The sequence below is a fragment of the Amblyraja radiata genome, chromosome 23 (genome assembly GCF_010909765.2).
Source record: "Amblyraja radiata isolate CabotCenter1 chromosome 23, sAmbRad1.1.pri, whole genome shotgun sequence".
Taxonomy (NCBI): Eukaryota; Metazoa; Chordata; class Chondrichthyes; order Rajiformes; family Rajidae; genus Amblyraja; species Amblyraja radiata.
In genome coordinates, this window is record NC_045978.1 from 35894062 (window position 1) to 35914611 (window position 20550).

Below are 20550 nucleotides of genomic sequence, written 5' to 3' on the forward strand. Positions count from 1 at the left end.
TGCTGGAATCATGATCAAAACACAGAGTGCCAGAGGAACTTAGCATATCCGAAGTGAATGGGCAGATGACATTACAGGTCAGGTCTCTTCTTCTGATTGAAAGTGTGTGTGTTTGTGGGGGGGGGGGGGAAGAGAGAAAACATTTGGAAGAGAGAGGGGAGGGCAGGACAAAGCCTGGCAAATGATAAGTGGATACAGGTGAAGGTGGGGTGGGTTGATTAGCTGATGGGTAGAGTGAGTGATAAAGGCGATAGGGGAGAAGTGGGAAGGATAAAGAGTTAATGGGGAGACTTATGGATGGAAGAGAAGTGTGGGAAGAAGGGGAAAGGAGAAGAGTGTGGGGAAAGGGGAGCAAAAAAAGTGGAAGATGGTGGGAGGAATGTGTGCATACCAGGGTGAGCATACACAGGAATGAGGGAATAGGGGGATGTTATTTGAAATTTAAAGTTTTTAAAGATCCATAGTATGGAACCAGAATTCAAGAAATTCTCAAATACTGGGATAGGAATAGTGTTTTAAAAAGACAAATGAGACTTACTTTCAAAATAACTTTTATTCAGTGCCAAAATGTACCGAACTGATAGTATGGTCTTTCTGTTTATATGCCCATGATATACTCAACATATCACTGCCACATCTCATCAGTGCAACATTTCTACAGAGATCCAATTCAAACTCACCTAGTAGTACATCCACTGCACTCTTGTCACCCACCAGGCAGGCGTAAATCTCACATGCTGACATAGAGTCAGACACCAGCCAGGATTATAAAACAAACACGGTTACATGAACCAGCTACTGATTCAGCTCCAGTCAGGAGACCCCCTTGCTCTGGTTACAACCAATAATCCAGTGTATTGGACCAAGCCTTTGCTCTTTTGTTTCACTCAGTTGAGCCATTTATTCACGATATCAACGTTTGTCTACATTCTTCATACAGGAGTTATAACCAGTCTGAAACGGCTCTGTGAACCATCCCAATCTTTCAGTTCTCCAGGTGTACAAGAAAACATCCATGGTTAATTTTCTTTTATTACTGGGTACAAAGTTAACAACCTACATTTGTGTCTGCACCATTGTGTACAACATTCATTGAACAAAATAAAAGTTCATTTGAACACTTTCAAAATGTACATAAAATTAAACTGTGAACAAGACTTATTTTACAGAAAAATGGGATGGTGCAGCAACAGTTTTCCAGCAACCTCAATAGCCTATGGAGATTGTGCTACTGTTTGGGCATATGTTGCCTGAATATTGGTGAAGTGACCCAAACTATTCCAGGCACCATGATCCACGTCACTCATTTGATAAACAGATTCTGAAAAGCATTCACTAAGTCTCACCTGCTTAACACAAGGCTTGTAGTTGTCTGGTTTATTTTGCTTGCAACCCGGAAATTGTAACCTGTTAGTGTTTTGGTGCAGACAGTGGCCAGCAGATGGCCTTCAGGACATTGTTGATGGATTTGAAACCAACACATTTCATTTAATGGATGAGTTATTAGCTCTCTTGAGTAAAGTTGCGTTGCAGTCATGTTCTTGACTTCAATGCAGCTACAGAAATGGTGTAATACAGATCGTTCTGAGAGCTCCAGAACCCAGCAATTTTATTACCGGACTCCACATGGACATACACTGTGTCAAACATCAAAATACATTTCAAACTAAAAATGATGGAGTTGGCAATAAATGCTTTGCGGTACAGCTTGCTGTCTCTAGCCAAAGGCCAGAATGCCATTGCAGTTTACAGCCACAAACCTTGCCACTTGCGTTGCACTTTCTACACCAGTAGCTACATAAGGGAATAGTAAGACCAGTTGACATATACACAAAACAAACAGAAAATACCCAATCAAGGTGACATTGGATAAAGCAAATGCAACAAAACAAGATTTCAAATTTGTCTCCTATCATCTCCACCCATATGATCTGCCCGTAGGCAGAATTTAATTGCAAGAGTTACATTTTGTTTTGATCTGTGAGCTACAGCAATGTTAACTACATATTTCACACCTTTCTGGAGATGTAGGCAGAAGAACAAATATTGCAATTCTGCTGTCACTTTAGAGTGTAGAATCCCAATTTAATGAAAACATGGAGAAAAAAATTAAGATACAATTAACTGTTTGGATGCAAGTTAAACAGATCTATTTTGGGGAACAGTATTATAGTCTCCTTCGGTACGACAAACCTCACCTTAGGTTTAAACAAATTAGCAGCAATGTATTATGCTGATAGAATACCTATTTATGTGTGTCATTACTACAGATTTTCATGGTCACCTTTGAACAAAGACTCTAAAATGAGAATGTTGCCATGTTACAATATAGTCAACAAAAAGAAATAAAGCTATGCCCAACAATGGAAGTGTGTTGCCCCATCAGTGAATCTGCAAAATGGCTCATTTCAAAATGTGAGATGGCCTAACGCCATTCCTTTAAAAAGCAGTCATGTTTTGGTGAGTAACCAGTGCCCAATTCTGTTTACTTTTCATATCAGTGCAAAACAAGTTTGTAATAGAAGTGTAGATCTTCAGCAAAGAAAGCAACACCATTTTTAATAGCTTACAGTGTGGTTAAAGGCTCTTGGTCATTAGGATTTCCTCAGGGAGAAAACAAGAAGCTGGACTGTAAACACCACTGCTGTTTCCCTCACCTTGTCCCATTCTTCAATAAAACACAGACCATTCCAGTGGAGGGGGATCAGTGCTTGCAGAATGACACAATTGCACTGCCGAAAGCCTTCGAAATATGTGAGGGAGTCTGCAAGATAGTGGCACTGGTTGACTTGGTCAGTGGGAAGAGGTTTGCATTCTACCTGAAGAAAACCATCAATGGAACATCTACATGTAACAATCGGAAATTAATTATCTGGATATATTAAATTGTACAAGTTGTCACAGCATTAACATGAATATTCCTTGTGTTTTCTCTGAATATTTCAAATAATAAATAGAATTCTGAGCTAAACCAATGGGCTGGGTTGTGAACATGATTTTGCCTACCTATTCATTTAGGTAATATTTTTGTTCAAAGCTACTTAACATCTTATTACAAACAGATCCATGGTAACAGATTGTTAAAGACATAAGATTCCACCTCAGATATACAATGGATCCAGCACACAAGTAATGTCCTTGTAGAATTACCAGGAAATAATCAATTTCTTCTTCAATACAGGTGAAGTCTGATGCCAGCTTTACCACAGGGTGACTGTATATTGCAGCACAGTGTATAGTCTAGTCCATGGATTAAACATTTGTGTTCAAGTCATTCCCAGGCTTGGGTCGGGAATTCATTGACGTCTGTCATTACTTCAAACGGTACTTCCTTGTGATTGTACATTAGCTTCAGTCTCATCCTCAATGGTTGCTTTAAAGGCAAGAAAAACACTTTAGATCAAACCTCAGTATTATTATACCCTATCATCATGTTTCCAGGAAATTTCCAGAGATTGGAATAGTCAATGACATTTATGATTATCTCAAATGAAGTATTAGATTACAGGAAGGCATCAAACTCATTTGCTAGATGCACAAATAGAATAAAGCCACAGCCCCTTCCACTTGTATGCAAACTCAGTTGAGAGGCTGTGTAAAGTAGTTCTGGAACCTCAAGTTTAAGCTGCTATGTGGACGGCTACGACAATTACTGCCCAGCACTTTTGACCCTGCAGAGTATTCTACAGTCTAATCCGTTCTATTTGCCCATCATACCCTCACCATCTTGATCTATCTATCACCTGCCAGCAATGATCCTCTCCCCTACGCACTGCTTCATATGGGTAACCATCCCCATTTCCCCCCACTCTCTGAGTCTTGATGCAGGGCATTGACGAGAAAACCTTTTGCCTCCACAGATGCTGATTGATCTGCCGTTATCCAGCACTGCTTTTGTTCCGGATCCCAGTATCTGCAGTCACTTTTGACTTCACCTGTGATGTCCACCAATTCGGTTTGCCTGCAGCTATGTGGGCTTCACTTTTATTGGTAGAACGATGGTCTGGAGGCTGAAGAGTTCTCCAGAAGCCCTTGTGGTGGGAGGGAAACAGAGGATGGCCGTATATCAGTAGTGGGGGAAAAAACGTTTAATGTTTTGTACAGGTGCTCAAGTGTTTCATTAGAAACAGAAAAAGAAAAATAGTTAATTCAGCAGGTTAGACGCCTGTGAACACAGCAAAATTATTTGATGAGTTCTCATTAGTAATAAGAACTGTCATCTGGCTGGTTTTCAGCAGATATAGAGGCAAGGCTGGGAATATGTTTGATTCCTGCAATTAAAGGAATTCCACCAAAACATATGAAATAAAAGTATAGCAATCACCATTTGGACCCATGAGAGTGGGAAGAATACAAGAAGTTATCTATTGCACAGCCTGTATATGCGTTGGATGCTATCATGGGTAGAAACATCCGTGGACAGCTCCAATATACAGAGGGAATAGTCCCTTTGTGATATCAATGAGGGGCGGGCAGGGTGCGGACGTGGTTGATGGTATCCTCAGTCCAGAATGCTTTGTAAAGCCAACTGAATTTTAATTGAACTTATAAATTCCTGAAGGAAGTTATTTGGCTGAAATTGTTTTTCAACTGATCAGAAAGGAGATACAGCTGATTGGCCACGTGAAATTCTTGCAGGGCAGTTTTATATCGTCAATTTACTTTGCCAAGGTATAAGACTTCATATCCCTGATTCTTCAACGAAAGGAATGGGTGACGGTCCGGGTCGAGACCCTTCTTCAGACAGATGAGTAGGTTATTGTCTGTTTAACCCCACAGCTTTATTCAAGGAAAAAAGTCATAAATTATTAGTAAGAGGCAAGATGACCAAGTATGAAGAGCTGGTCATAGACTGCCGTAAGCAGAGCTGGAAGGCAAGGTGTATGCCCATCGAGGTTGGCTGCAGAGGGTTAGCAGGGCAATCGCTCTACAAAGCCTTGAGTGCACTGGGCATCAACGGCGAGGAGAAGAGCCTTCAAGAACACCACAGAGGCAGCGGAGAAGGCCTCGAGATGGCTCTGGATCAGGAGAGAAGGTCCATGGGGAGGAGCAAATGCCACTTGAACACAAGTCGTGGTCTGATCAACCACGGCTGGGTCGCCTGGGTGAGGTTGTCTGATGTTGAAAGACCCGAAACACCCAATGACCCCAGGTTACATCACTGATGATGTGTTCAGGAGCATCTATAGATGTATTTTTTATCAATCAGTAAGAGGCAATTATTTGGCAGTTCAACAGTAATTGAAAACAACATGCATACTTTGATTTTCAAGATATTCCTTGGAACTTGGGGAAATTACAGTCCTGAACCATGTTTAACAGTAAATGACTAACTAAAATGTTCAACTTCTTCACTTTATTCGTGCTTTTCCTGTAAATGCCCCTCAAAACTGCATAAAACTACACTCCAGTACTCCAATATAAGCATGCAGAGAGAAGCTGTTCCAAACATGTATTTAACGGTATGAATGAACAGGTGACAGAGCCACTGTGAGAAATAGATACTTTTAAACAAGATATACAAACATGTTACAAGGGAGAGAGTTGACAGGGGACAGGCAGTGATGGTAGGGACAAAATACCAACCTTTTGGGAGTTGAGAACTCTCATCAGCTGTGTGATTGCTCCAGAATTCTTAGCAGGAATGATGCTGCCACTGGGAGACATCAATTGAAGTTGGAAAGACTGCAAGGCAGAAATTGAATATGAATGACCAACTCAAACTCTCTTGTGCTCATCCATGCCCTCCCCTCTCATGACTTCTTTACTGGGTCATTATTGAAGAGAGCTGACAACAGTATACATTCGACATGGCAGTATTCTGAATTCACAGTAAATTACAAATGTGTTTTCATCTGATGTCTCATCGGTGTTCATGTAAATTGGCTTTACTCTTCCTATCCCAAGAACCATAGATCATTTTATAGAGATGTCTCAGAGATCTCTGCGACAAAGCCCTGAACCACATCTCATCTATTTTCTGTATTTCTGCTCTCACCCCCTCCTCGATAATTTGGGAAGTTAAACCAGCGCAGTACCTGCATGGTAAATAGCAGGGCCCTGGAGCGTTGTAGAACAGAGACAACTAGAGGCACAGGTACATCGTTTCCTGAAAGTGGCAACACAGGTAGACGGTTATATGGTTATATGGGTAGTGAAGGTGGTGTGTGGCAGCCTTGCTTTCATTGGTCAGGGTATTCGGTACAAGGGTTGAGATGTCATGCTGTGATGGATATTCCTTATTGTTGATGAAAATTATAAGGAAGATGAGTTGGTTATAGCCTGTATATAACCCTAGAGCTTGTATACGGGGAAGCATGATGGGTAAAATGGCCAACATAGGATGTTACGAGGGTAACAAATAGATTTATCATGCTGTTTAGGTTCCACTGTACAGCTAGTTTAGTTAAAATAAACATAAGTAGCTACGGGTAAAAATACATGTAGTGACAGATTACAATACACTACTGCAATACATTCTGCTGAAAAACAGGCTTCCTTAGCTACTGAGGGGGATAGTTGTTCGAGGTTGTGGCTAGGTTCAGATCCGTTGCAAACTTGAGATTACAGCTGCTATTAATCACTGTGTTTTGCGGGCAAATCTCCCAGAAGTTAATGAGTGGCCCCTTTTTGGTAAGTAGACCCCATCAATTCTCCCTATTGGGATATTGGCATTTATTTGTTAGGAGAGAGGTTTTTTAAGACACGGGAAGCAGAAAGTTAAAGATAACTCTGGGGAAAGACAAAATTGAAAGATTACAGAGCCATGATCAATGATGACTTATTTAAAAAATATAGACCATTTTTAGTTTCAAGTAACCATTGTGCCGTAAGAATATAAAATGCTGCAGATACTGTTAATCTTTGAAAACACTTTGGGTTCTCTCAGATTGTACCAGTGCACACTGCTGTTAAGGCCTTCACTAAACCGACTTGTTAGATAGACTCACCACTGATCTATGAGCTGTTTTATTTTGTGTTTGTCCCTATCTAAGTAAAGCCAGATACAGGTTTTTGATGTAGCACAAAATTCTCCCCTACACCTATCCACACCCAAAAAAAAGTTATTCACTGACTAGGCCCAAAGGTGTATTGCTAATATTAATTAACCTAATCTGTGAAATGATCAAGAGAAACAATAGGGTGCACATTGACCCAATTAAATTACTCCATCCACTTGATCTTATTAATTGTAGATGATGGCACCTAGTAGAAAAAAAGTTTAAATGTTAGAAGACAGAAAGTGTGGTCATGTGTTACAGAGCTGAAAACACTCCTCAGTCCAAGAAGGATCTTGCCCTAAAATAGTCTTGCTACGACAGTCGATTTGTTCATCTGCAATTTATCAATGATAGGACTGTAGTAATCTTGACACAAAGATTGCTAGGGTTGCAGATTATGACAAAGGCTATCAAAATATACAGCGGGATATAGATCAGTTACAGAAATGGGCGAGGAAATGGCAAATTGAGTTTAATCTGAGCAAGTGCACTTTGGGAGGTCAGATGCATGTGGAAAATATACAATTAATGGCATGACCCTTAACAGTATTAATGTACAGAGGGCTCTTGGGTCCATATCCATGACTCCCTGAAAGTGGCAATACAAATAGATAAAGTGGTAAAGACGGCATATGGTATGTTTGCCTTCATTGGTCAGCAGATTGAGTATAAGAGCCAGGAAGTCATTATGTAGCTTTACAGGATTTTGCTTTGGCCGTATTTGGTGTATTGCATGCAGTTCTGGTCGTCCCAATACAGGAAGGTCATGGAGGAAAGGGTGCAGAGGTGGTTTACCAGAACGATGCCTGGAATAGGGGATATTAGCTGCAGAGCGAGGTTGGGCAGGCTTGAATAGTTTTCCCTGGAACATTGGAGGATGTGGGAAGACCTGATGGAAGTATAGAAAATGATGAGAGGCATAGATAGGGTGAATAGTCAGAACAGTTTTCCAGGATGGAGAAATCAAATACCAGTGGCCATACATTTAAGCTTTGAGGGGCCAAGTTTAAAGTAGATGTGTAGTGCAAGTTGTTTTTTTAAACTTGCTAAAGGTGGTGTCTGGAATGCACTGCCAGGGATGATGGTTTAGGCAGATATGGTAGTGGCATTTAAGAAATCTTTGGAAAGGCACACCAATATGGTGGGAACAGAGATATGCATTATGTGCAGGCAGTTAAGGTTTGGTCTTGGCATCATGATCATGGACTGTTCCATATTATTGAAACTCGGAAGGGAAACAAGAGTGTAAGTAGATCTGTCTCCATGGACAACAGTTAACCTGTCCCAGCAGCATTTATATCTTTAGAATGAGTTGCAACACGTATTAAACCTCTTACAAATCCACCACAGAATCTTTACATCCGGATGGGACGGGTAAGGAGAAATAAAATACATGCTTCAATCTAAAAAGAAACATATAAATACCCTTACACTCAAGAAGATCTCCAAGAGGCATCGCTTAGAAAAAAGGGTATTGTTTTAAGAATAAGACTGGGATAGGAAGTCATGATGCAGCTCTACACGACTTTGGTAAGGGCAGAGTTCTGATTGTCTTGCAATAGGAAGGATGTCTTAAGCTGGAACGAGTGCAGGAAAAAATTCACAAGTTAGGACTGGAGGGCTTGACATAAGGAGGCTGGATAAACCACAACATTTCTCTCTGGAGCGCTTGGCCAAGGTGTAACCTTAGATTTATAAATTCATGAGGGCATAGATGAGTTGGCTGAAGGGACCGTTTCTGTGCTGTGTAACTCTGGAGACACATGAGATGGGTTATTTGAATCTGGAGCATCAAGAAATCTGTTGGAGAGATTCAGTGGGGCGAGCAGCATCTGTGTGGGGGGGGAAGGAATTGTCAATGTTTTGGTTTGACTGAGAGTGAAGAGGGTAGATAGCAAGCATTAAGTGGAGAGAGTGTCCCCCTCACCTCTTTATAAATTACCAGATTTTTTTAAATCTAGTGTGTTGCATTCACTGTTCACAATTGAAGAAAATAACCAGATTGAGTGGCCACTTTGTGGAGCACGTGCTGTCTGCAGGAGCAACTCAGAGCTCCCTGTTGCTGCCCTTTTATTTTCTAGCCCAATGCACACCATCACCTCCTGCACAGCTCATGGTGTCCTGCTGTGAGAGAATTTTGCAAAACTTGAACTGTTCTGCCTGTTGAAACTAAAGATGCCACATTGTTCTTAGGAAAGCCTTGGCCGAATGATTGGAGCATTGTGTACAGATATCTGTTTCTTTGTGCGTGATGTTATTATCTGCATATATACGGGTCTGAGTAATGTAATTTAGGCGGTTTTGTTAAAATCGCAACTCCCCGACTAAGCTGATTAAGGAACTAAGATATGTGGTAGTCTGGACATACAATTGTTTGTTCGGCAGTATATAGACCGGTGCCATCTGTACTCTTGAGGAACTTTCTCCCGGGTCAGTTCCTCCATGAATCACGGAAGAACTTCTCGCTCTCCATAAGTCCGAGTCCTCGATTGATTTCCCTGACAATCTGGCGTAGTCGGCAGGATCAATAATAAACGGAATCCGGACAGGGAAAATCCTGCTCGATGGGAAAATACTGGCTGTGACCCAGACCTGAGGCAGAACGCCAAGAGAGCACGGGAAGAAACATAACTCACGACAGGAAGGGTAAGGAAAACAGGGACAAGAATAGACCCCAAATAAATGCAAGTAAAATTAAGTAAAAGATTGATTTCTCCGACACCTGCACTGTTCCAATGATACTCAATGCAAGCCTGAGGAACAGCACCTCATCTTCATGTTTAAGCCTTCTGGAGTCAACATTACATTCTACAATTTTGGATATTTGCCGATATCAAAACTGGCCATTTCTACTGCAAGTTGTGTGATACTGCCTCAGTTTTTTCTATTAGCACAACCTGACCTGTCGAGGTCTCACAACCCCACATTTTGGACATTTTCATTTCCTTTGTCTCTGATCTCACTTTTGAATTGTCCTCAGCTCAGCGTTTGTTCCATTTTTTAATCATTAACTGTCCTCATTAACCCGTTAACCAGATGATTGCTGCATCTCAATACCACGGCAACCCTGACCTCACTGTCCTATCCATCTCTCCCCATCCTCTCGGAAACTTAAACCAAACTTTTTTTTTTCACTTTTCCATTTCTGCGAAAGTATCTTTGACTTTGAACATTAACTCTATTTCTCTTTCCACAATTGCAGTCTGATTTGCTAATTGTTTCCAGGATTTTTTGTTTTTATTACAACAAGATGTTGCTCTAACCAGCAGCTAAATGCAGGAATTATTAAATCAAATCTGGATGGCTCCTCGTATGTCCCATAGAGGCCAACCCACCATTCACCATGATGCTGCAATAAGATGGGAAAAAACGTGAGGTGTACTGACGTGTATGTAAAAAAAGATTTGACATAACAGCGCTGGAGTAACTCAGTGGGTCATGCAGCAACTGTGGAGCGAATGGATAGGTGACATTTCATCGCTGGTGACCCTTTTTTAAACTTCTGCCATCCTATTAAAAACATTCTCACAGCAGGAAATTCCAGGATTTAGATCTAGTTATGGAGGAAAGGCAAGCTATTTCCATGACAGGCTAACTCCCCTGGGAAGGCAACCTGTAAGTGGTGAAGTTCCCATATGCCTACTGTATTTGTCATTCTGGGGGGTTAGAGGTCATGGGTTTGGAGGTGTCGGGCGTGTTCTAGACTATTAACTGCAAATAATTTTGATGATTCACTCTGCTATTATAGAGGAATGGCTAGTATTTGTGGTGGTGAATGGAGTATGAATCAAGCAGATTGCAGACATGGATAGTATCAAGATTTTTGAGAGGTTGGAGCGCACTCTTGACATTTCCTGCAGATGGTCGAAGAACTTTGGAAAAAATCAGGAGGCAAACTATTGCTTACAATTCCCAGCTCTGAACTGCTCTTGCAAGCAAGGACAATGATGGTGGGAACCTTGTCAACAGTAGTATTAATGAATTACAAAGGTAGGTGGTTAGACATTTTGGAGATGGCCCTTACTTCACATGCAGCAAATAACATTAACACACACATCAGCTCATGCTAGGGGGCGCTGCTCTGTGCAGCAGCCATGTCATGCAGCTCGTCAGTTTTTCAACCTTTTTTTTTTTTTTTAGTATGTTTTAAAGTCTGTATTTAATGTTTCTTCGTGTGTTTTATGTGGGGGGTGGTGTGGGGGAAACCGCTTCGGTCGCCTCCTCCACGGAGAGGCAAGTTTTCCCAGGTCGCCTCCCCTGTGGCCTAACATCAAGGATCGACGCGGCCTTTCCCGGAGACGCGCCCGGGGTTTCAGCGGCGGGCGCAGCGTGGACTCTCGGCGTGGAGCGGGTGAGCCCTCGCTGGGGCTCGCTGGAGGGGAGCGCTCCGTTTCGCTGGCCCGGGGCAGCCGGCAGCCTGAAATCGCAGCCTGAAGCCGCGGTCTGCAGAGCTCCAGCTGGTGCGACGTCTACAGCCCGGGATCCCTCGCGGGGGACCCGGGGGAAGAAGCCATCACTGACGGCCCGCGGCCAACTTCTACCGCGGGGCCGGCATGGACTTACCATCACCCCTGGAGGGGAGCTTCGACCGCCGGCCCTGCAGTCTACGGTGCTTCTGGCTGCGACGGGGACTTTAAATCTTGACCGCCGGCCTGCGGCCTACAACAACTTAAAGCCGCGGTCTCCGGTGAGGAAGAGCCGATCCTGGACTGACTGGTCCTGACCACGGGGGGGGAAATGGAGGAGGACTGGCCAAATTTTGTGCCTTCCACCACAGTGATGAATGCTGTGGTGGATGTTTGTGTTACAGTTTTATTGTGGTTGTGTGTTCTTTATTATTGTATCGCTGCAGACAACCCAAATTTCCACCAGCCTGGCTGTGTGGCAATAAATTATATCTAATCTAATCTAATCTACTATTCTGCCTAGATTCTGCTATTAGATGGAGCATGATTTGCTCCATTTTCTGGAGGAGTTGAAATTGGAATTGAGTACTGCACAGAGAAAATATGATGACAAACAAGTAAAACTGCAGATGTTGGAATGTGAAATTAAAAACAAATGTTGGAAGAACTTAGCCAGTATCGAATCCAGTCAAGGGTGTGTGTTTTGGGTCAGACTCATCCTCAGAACTGTGGAAAGAGTGGCATTTTTGCAGTTTTCGTAGCAGAGACATTGGAAGAAGTGAGTTACAAGTCGAAAGACCAAATAGAGATAGGTTAAGATAGGTTAGAAAAGGAGCATGAGTGCTAATTGTTAGCAAGGCATTTTAAAGAGTGGGGTGAGAAAGATGTAAATATTAAGGGAAATGACGAGAGAAGGGTTTACCTGAAGTTGGAGAATTCAATGTTCATTCCAGAAAGTTGCAAAAGTGCCTAAATGGAAGATAAGATGTTGGTTTTCTCATTTACATTACACCTTACCATGGCAGTGGAGGCGACAGATAGGTTAGAAAGGGAGTGTGTTTGAGAATTAAATTGGCATGGAACTGGAAGATCAGGTTCATTCCTGCAGTTTGAGCATAGGTGTTCCATGATGCGATCACCTAATCTCCATTTGGTTTGCCTAATATATTACAGATCACACTATGAACACCAAATGCAGAACATTGTATTGGAAGTGCAAGCAAATCAATGCTTCGCCTGGTATGTTTGCGTGGGGCCTTGGGATGGTGGGAAAGGAAAAGGGTGATTAGACAGGTACTACTACGTGAGGTGCTATGTTACATCAAGTGGCGAGTGTGGACAGAAGAGTGGACCAGAGAGTCACAAAGTGAGGAATCTGTGCATAAAGCACAAAGGGAAGGAGAGTATGTGGTGTGACTGGTGGTGCAATCATGTTGGATCTGGCAGAAATTGATGCTGTCTGCAAAGGCAAATGGGGTGGAAGATGAGTGAGTACAGGACAATTTGGCCTTTGTTCTGCTCCGAGGGAAGTGGGGGTGCAGGAAGTAAAGGAAAAGCAAAGATAGAAACAAAAACCTGGAGTAACTCAGCGGGCCAGAAAGCATCTCTGGAGAAAAGGAATAGGTTACGTTTCGGGTCGCGACCCTTCTTCAGACTGAAAAAGCAGTTGAGAACTCCATCCACTGTGGTCGAGAGGGGGTCATATTTCAGGAATAAGAACATTACAGTGACATCGGAGCAGAAGGTCTCATCACTAGAACAAAAGCAATGGAGAATTAAACAGAGGGAAAAGAATTATATCCTTTGCGCAGTGAGAGGATGTATAGTCAAGGTAGCTGTGGGAATCAGTATGCTTGTAAACAAGGTTATTGGCTAGGCAAGGGAAGTTTCAGAGAAGGACCACATATATGTGAATGCAGAATAGAAATTGGCAGAAAAAGTGATGACATTTGAATTATGTACAAGTGCAAGATGTGGTACCAAAGCGGTTGGTAACATATTGGAGAAAGTTGGAGAAAGGGTCCTGAATAAGATTGGAACAAGGTCTGTTCCACGCATTCAACAAAAAGACAGTTGGCACCCAAGTGAGGTCCAAAGCTACTGGGAAAAGAGTGGAACCAAAGGAGAAGTTGTTGAGCATAAGGGCCACTCTGCCAATCAAATGAGTGGTTGAGTCTCCATTCAAGGAAGGCCCTCATACTTTCCTGATGTGGGATGGAAAAGCCTCACATCCTTGTGTCCTATTCAACATGTAGGAGCACTGAATCATTAAGCCTCGTAAGACTGTCGGAAGGTAATCATGAGTAGGTTTTCTTGTCTAAGTTTAACCTGTGCCATGAGACTTCTTGGGGTCTGTAACCAATGTTGAAGACATATCAGACCCTTTCACTCCTGCCTCTCCTTCACTCTATTGTGTGTCTGTTCTGGTGCGTCTGCCCTGTCAACGAGACAGCATATATAGCTAATGGAGAAATGTACCCGGTTGGCTGCACAATAGAATCTGAGTATGATAAATTCCGGCTATTGCTTAAATCACCCCTGAAATAGCTCTCATAACACTTATGAGTTTCAAATCAGTCGGACCATTAGCAATTTTATTATTCAAGTCAATATAGGACTGGCCTGTCCAGATATATTCTTACCATGTGCTAACTTGGGCACTTTAAAACAACCGAATGACGGGTCATTGCAGAGAACAAATATAAATCTAGATCATAGATCTGAAGTCAAAGAAACACCAGATGACAGATTGTAAAGCAGTTGGGATGTCACAAATTCAAGACTCAGTAGCTTTTCATAACATTTAATTCCAAAATATATTAAATGAACTAAATTTAAATTCCACAGCTGGTGTGAAGGGTTTGAATTTGCTTCTCTGAACTGTTAATCCAGGCCTCTAAACTGCTAGCTCAGCAACTGCATCCAAGAAGAGGGAACAATTTATAAAGCAAGGGAGTTATATCAGGAAGTTGGAATAGGGTCCGATGGACAAGGGGGGCCTAACAGGACACTGGAGAAACTAAAGAAATATTGGTATTCAAAGTTTAGTAGCAAAGTGAAGTAGGTGGTCTTAACCCAAATGAAGGGCAGAATGATGACACTGGCAGCAATATCAGCAGAGTTTCTAGTCCCAAAGACACTCACCATCCAGGGGTAAAAAAACTCTTCATGTGTCAACTTCCACTTTTTCATACTAAACACCTAAACAATAGATAACCTATCCAAAACTCACCTTTGGTACAGCAGCTTGCAAAACAAAGTTGCTCATATCTATCTCAGTGGAATTTGATGCGCACAGGGTAATGAACAGCATATTAGGGTTTGCTTTGGAACGTTCAAAAGAAAACTCTATTTTCAGCCCATTTTGATTGAAGGCGGTGATGGAAGGAATACCTGGAACAAATAATATTCCTTGTGTTTAAGAAGGAACTGCAGATGCTGGAAAATCGAAGGTACACAAAAAAGCTGGAGAAACTCAGCGGGTGCAGCAGCATTTATGGAGCGAAGGAAATAGGCAACATTTCGACCCTCTTCAGTCTGAAGAAGGGTTTCGGCCCGAAACGTTGCCTATTTCCTTCGCTCCACAGATGCTGCTGCACCCGCTGAGTTTCTCCAAATAATATTCCTTAATTGTATTTAGACATTCTAAATCTTTGAACTTCTATTTAGAAACAGCTTTGTCAGGATTCCAATGATATCAGAAAAAATGAAAAGAATTTCAATTTAATGGCCATCATAGCAGCCACATACTCAGTGCAAGTCATTTTAGAGACAGAAAGGTAGCACAGATGTCCAGATTTGTACATTGCCTTACAACCAAGGTCATTTGGCCCATTAAGTTGATTAGGTGCTCAAAACAATCAGTCCTGCTCCCCCATATTTCCCTGTAAACTATCCATTCTCATGCTTCCACTAGTACAACAACATCATCTATTGCCCAGCTACACCAAGGACAATATACCGTAGAAAGTCCATACTGACAGCATCCTGAGCTAGAGATGAAACCTGGGTGGTGAGGGCAATTGGCAACAGCTCAAACTGTTGCGTTTCTGTAATGTGCATTATTGAGAAATGTTGGCCAATTGAACTGTTAACCTCATGGTTTCAATTTCCTTTATGAATTGGTCTACCTAAGAGTTCATTTTGCAATGCTCAATCATGTAATGCGTAGAAGCTATTATTAAGAGCACTTTGCTTCCAAAGCTTCACTCAGGGATTTTTTTTGAACAATAAATAAGGCAATTCTCTAGTGCTGCTCTTTCACAGCCATTCCATATTGTTAGAGAACGTTCTAGCAGGAACTTCATAATGTTCATACAAGAAAAGTTAGGATTAACCAAGATAGCAAAATGCAGAGATCCAACATCTTTCAGTGGAAACTAAATAAGCAATAGCTCCCATGAAATGGGATCCACTGTTTCAAAAATCTCAAAGTGGATGCTGATAAAAGAGAAAATGGTTGGATAGTTCTGATGCAACTGGTAAAAGTCGAATTTCTGCATCCTCTGACTGGCATTCATAAATTCAGATTCCAGCGCTCAAGAGCAGTTTTTAGGCTAACCAAGCTAACCACTTAGTTTGCTTTTCCAATAGTTCTCACCATCTATTCACTACAATGACAACAACATCATCTATGCATCTGGATGTCTCAGAATAAATGGAAACGTCACAACGAGCTTAGACCACATCGAGGTTAGAAAATATGGCAAAGCTCTATTTTTGTACACGTTGGTCCAGTATTGGATTTATTACACCTTACCTTGCTTTGAATTGGAAGCATTCTGAAAACTGGGAGGAGCAATGCCATCTGGAAGTAATTGTGGCTGCCCAGCTGACAGACCTGATGACTGCAAATCTGAAATACATTTTTAACCAGACTGAGTAAAACTAAAACATTTGACTTTTTAAAATCTTTATCATAAAATGTTATCTACAAAATCATTTATAATCCTTCAGGCATTCGGTTGATTTTCTAAGAGTTTTTTTTAAATCAGTATTCTCCGACATTAAATTTAAAGTTATGGAACCATCATCCTAAGCATTATTTATGCTTAATTAGTTAAGCATTAAATAATGGCACACATCAATAGTTCTTTAAATTAGTTGCCTAATCGTAGTCTGAAAATGGTTATCAAGAATTACAAAAGGATCTTGACAGGTGGACAAGTGGGCTGAGGAATAGCTAATGAAGTTTAATTCAGATAAGTGTTGCCAGGGCATGACCTACAAAGTTGGCGATAGGGCCATGGGAGTGTTGTAGGTCAGAGTGATCTAGGAGTACAAGTACATGATTCCCTGAAAGAGGTATCGCAGTTAGATAGGGTCGTGAAGGCCGCTTTTGGTATGCCGGCCTTCATCAGTTGGGGAATTGAGTATTGATGTTGTTCGTTATGTAGCTCAAGCTCTGAGCTACAGGGAGTAATTAGACAGATTAGGACTTTATTCCTTTGAGCTCAGGAGGCTAATGGGCCTGTCCCACTTAGGCGATTTTTCAGGCGACTGTCAAGTTGCCGGCAGTCAAAGTGAAACAAACACACACACACCTTCATTCACCAGCCCGTTATGCAGGCGGGGGACAGGGCAAGCTGGGGGAGCGTTGTCTGAGTGAAATTCTCACGGTGCAAAGCCATTGTGATATAGCCACACACCGCGATGAATAGGAAGGTTGGCGCTGTAATGGGGGAGAAGGAGTGGAGACAACTTTTAAGAAGCCAGAGATACACGGTTGTGAAGCTCGGCGGACATTTAACATTCGGTTAGCCTTGGCTCTAAAAATACTGCTTGCGTTTATTTTTCCCAATGAGCCAATGAAATTCTCCGGTCAGCACCTGCTACAACCTACGAGAACCTTCGACCTCCTGGCAACCCACCTACGGCACGAGAATTCCCGCTACTCTCCATGGCAGCTTCATTCTGAGGCGGCGACTAGTTCCCAGAATGCGGGAACTCCTCACGACCATGAAGGCGACTCCCCGGCAACCACCCACGAACATGTGGCGACTGCATCGTCTCCTGCAGTCGCCTAAAAAGTCGCCTTAGTGGGACAGGCCCAGAAGGGATGATCTTATTGAGGCTTATAAAGGGAAATAGATAGGGTGAATGTCTTTTTCCCAGGATAGTGGAATCAAGAACCATAGGTTGTAGGAGAGGGTGTGAAGATTTAATCGGAATCCGAGGGGCAACATTTTCACATAAAGGGTGGTAGGTGCATGGAATGAGCTGCCAGAAGAAGTTGTTAAGGCAGGGGCAATAACAGCATTTAAAAGTCACAGACAGGTACATAGTTTTACCCATGTTAAAGGTTTACATGGATGTGGGAACCCAATGGGTGGGAATGGCTGGGCTGCCGGAGAGCCGCTAAAGTGGATGTGGGCGGTTGGAGGGGGGGTTGAGGGGGGGATGGAGTGAGTGCGTGGGCGGGAGGTGGAAGGGGGTGCATCACAACGGGAACCCGTCAGCCGCGCCTGCGCAGTTGGGGACTATGCGTGAGTGGTGGAATATTGCGTTGGGGGATCAGGCCTCCTGTGTACAAATGGGACCCAATGGGTCCCACAGTCTATTTTCACTAAATTCATTCTACTTTTCTTTCCTTTCTTTCCCTCACAAAATCCTCCAAAACTCATTCTTGCATATAATTTTGTTCATATATGAAAGGAAAATCTTACATTCATTTAGCACGTATATTATTAAATGGACACTTGTCCTACAAAGATGTTTGCTCACCTGGCATGTTCAACCCATCTAAAAGATCTAGCAGCTCTCCCCTTGCTTGATGTACTTTGCTTGCTTCAGGCAGTGATACAGTTGGCTTGCTGTCATCAAGCAGATCCAACAAATTGTTAACCTGAAACAAAATACTGTGGTGTAAAATACATGAATTTAGCCCATCTCAGGTACAATGTAATCAAATGAACTAGGCATATTCTCAACTCTTGACTACAGAGATCGCTGTGTTGGGACCATGTGTACATTCCAGGTATGAGTATACAGGTGATTGAGGGCGAGTGGACCTCAGATACGTATGCAAGGGGTGCTGTTGGGAGGGTGTATACACTCCAGACACAAGTATGCAGAAGTAATGAGCACTACCACTTGTATTAGACTGGTTCCTTTCCCTTATTGTGTTATTCCATTGTATGATAATCATGGCCAAATGGGCAGACTGACGTCTGCCAATATGAGATACCCAAGCACAATATGAGGTACTGTGCCTCCAGTTTGCAAGTGGCCTTGCTCTGGCAATGGAGGTGGCCCAGAAACAAAAACTTGGATGTAAATGTAGACAATTAGTCGATAAGTTTTCTACATGACATCAAAACTGGTGAAGATGTGAACAGCGAAGCAGGCTGCCAAAGGATACTGCAGGATATAGACCAGTTACAGATATGGTCAGAGAGAAATGGTACATGGAAATAATCCGAGTAAGTATTTAGTGTTGCACATTGGAAGGTAAAATGGATGGGGAAAGTATACAGTTAAGTTACAGCAAGTTTCTTAACAGCAGCGACGTACAGAGGGATCTTGGGGTCCAAGTCTATAGCTCCATGAAAGTGGCAACACAAGTAGACAGAGTGGTAAAGAAGGGATATGGTATGCTTGCCTTCATCGGTTGGGGCATTTTCTTTAGCATTGACATCATGAGCCCTCTATTAAAACTAAAGATGTTCTTGCAGTCTCCTCTTCCCATTAGCTGTTCAATTGCAGAGTTTACGCCCATTCTATTGTTTGCAAGATCACTTAGCTTCATTTACCATATTGCTTTAGCTTTTTTACATGCAAGTAGTTTTTTATTGCTGCCACTCTAAGTTGTACCTCATTTATAGGTATGCCTGGTGCTCTTCCCAGCATGTTCTTCTGAACTCCATATTTAATGAGTGTTGTTTCCTTTGTTTGATTATCGTGGGAGAGTTGCTAGGCCGTTAGATTACAGGTTTTGGTGGAGTTTAGTTCAGAATTACGCATAAAAACAAGTCCTTCAGCCCACGGAGTCAACGCCAATCATCGATCACCCATTCACACTAATTCAATGTTATCCCACTTTTGCATCCACTCCCTACACACTAGGAACAATTTACATAGGGCCAGTTAACCTACAAACCAGCACACCTTTGGAATGTGGGAGGAAACCGGAGCATCTGGAGAAAACCCAAGCGATCACAGGGAGAACGTGCATACTCCACACAGACAGGAGTCAAGATCAGGATCGAACCCGGGTTTATGGGTTACCACCTTAAACTATGGCACAGTGAGGCAGCAGCTCTACCAGTGACGCCCCAGAGTTGATTTCTGCTGATGATCTACAATGTCTCATGGATACCCAATTTAGCATTGCCAGATCTGTTATAGATATAATCAAGATAGTACATGTGTCAGAGGTTATGGGGAGAAGGCAGGAGGATGGGGTTAGGAGGGAGAGATATATTAGCCATGGTTGAATGGCAGAGTAGACTTGATGGGCCGAATGGCCTAATTCTACTCATATGACCATATGACCGTACAAGTCTATCATTTAACATGTTTGTCATGTCCCACAATGTTCTCAGCATGATAGGCGATTGTGTCCACAAGAATTATGCAGTGTCACTTCCCAACCCAAAACATCACCTATTCATGTTCTCCAGAGATCCTGCCTGACCTGCTGAATTATTTCAGCACTATTTATTTTGTAAACCAGCATCTGCAGTTCCTCGCATCTTCATTTCAACCAATGCTGTCAATGTCAGCGACAGATTTGTGAGGTCAAAGAAGTTTACTGTCTGCTGTAGATCAGGTTTGACAGCAGAGTCCTTAAGACTCAGTCAGTGGTGTTGCTGCCAAGGGACTTGGTGATGGATACCATTGCCCCCAACCAGAATACATCATGTGTCATAGTCAGAGTAGAAACAGGCCAGGCTTGTCCACGCTGATCATCCAAGCCAGTCCTGCTTGTCAGCATTTGGCACATATTCCTCTGAAGCTTTCTTATCGATGTACCTGCCCAAGTCTTTTAAATGTTGTTATAGTACCTGCCTCAACTACCTCCTTTGGCAACTTATTCCATATACCCACCATTCTGAGTGAAAAAGTTGCCCCTCTGGTTTCTATTAGATCTTCTCTCTTTCTCCCTCTCTCTCACCTTAAACATGTGACCTCTATTTCTTGAT

General features: G+C 42.4%; 1 protein-coding gene across 2 annotated transcripts in view; it reads right to left on the minus strand.

Annotated features, from left to right (window-relative positions):
- Positions 1-538: 538 nt before the first annotated feature.
- LOC116986486 (AP-1 complex subunit gamma-1-like) overlaps positions 539-20550 on the minus strand; it is a 100886-nt gene continuing 80874 nt past the window's right edge. For both annotated transcript variants that reach the window (XM_033042069.1, XM_033042068.1), the window contains 5 exons: positions 18131-18251; positions 16167-16262; positions 14640-14800; positions 5587-5685; positions 539-3373 (listed from right to left, as the gene is read on the minus strand). In XM_033042069.1, coding sequence (XP_032897960.1) covers positions 3272-3373; positions 5587-5685; positions 14640-14800; positions 16167-16262; positions 18131-18251 — 579 coding nt within the window. In that variant the 3' untranslated portion in view covers positions 539-3271. The remainder of the gene's footprint in view (positions 3374-5586; positions 5686-14639; positions 14801-16166; positions 16263-18130; positions 18252-20550) is intronic.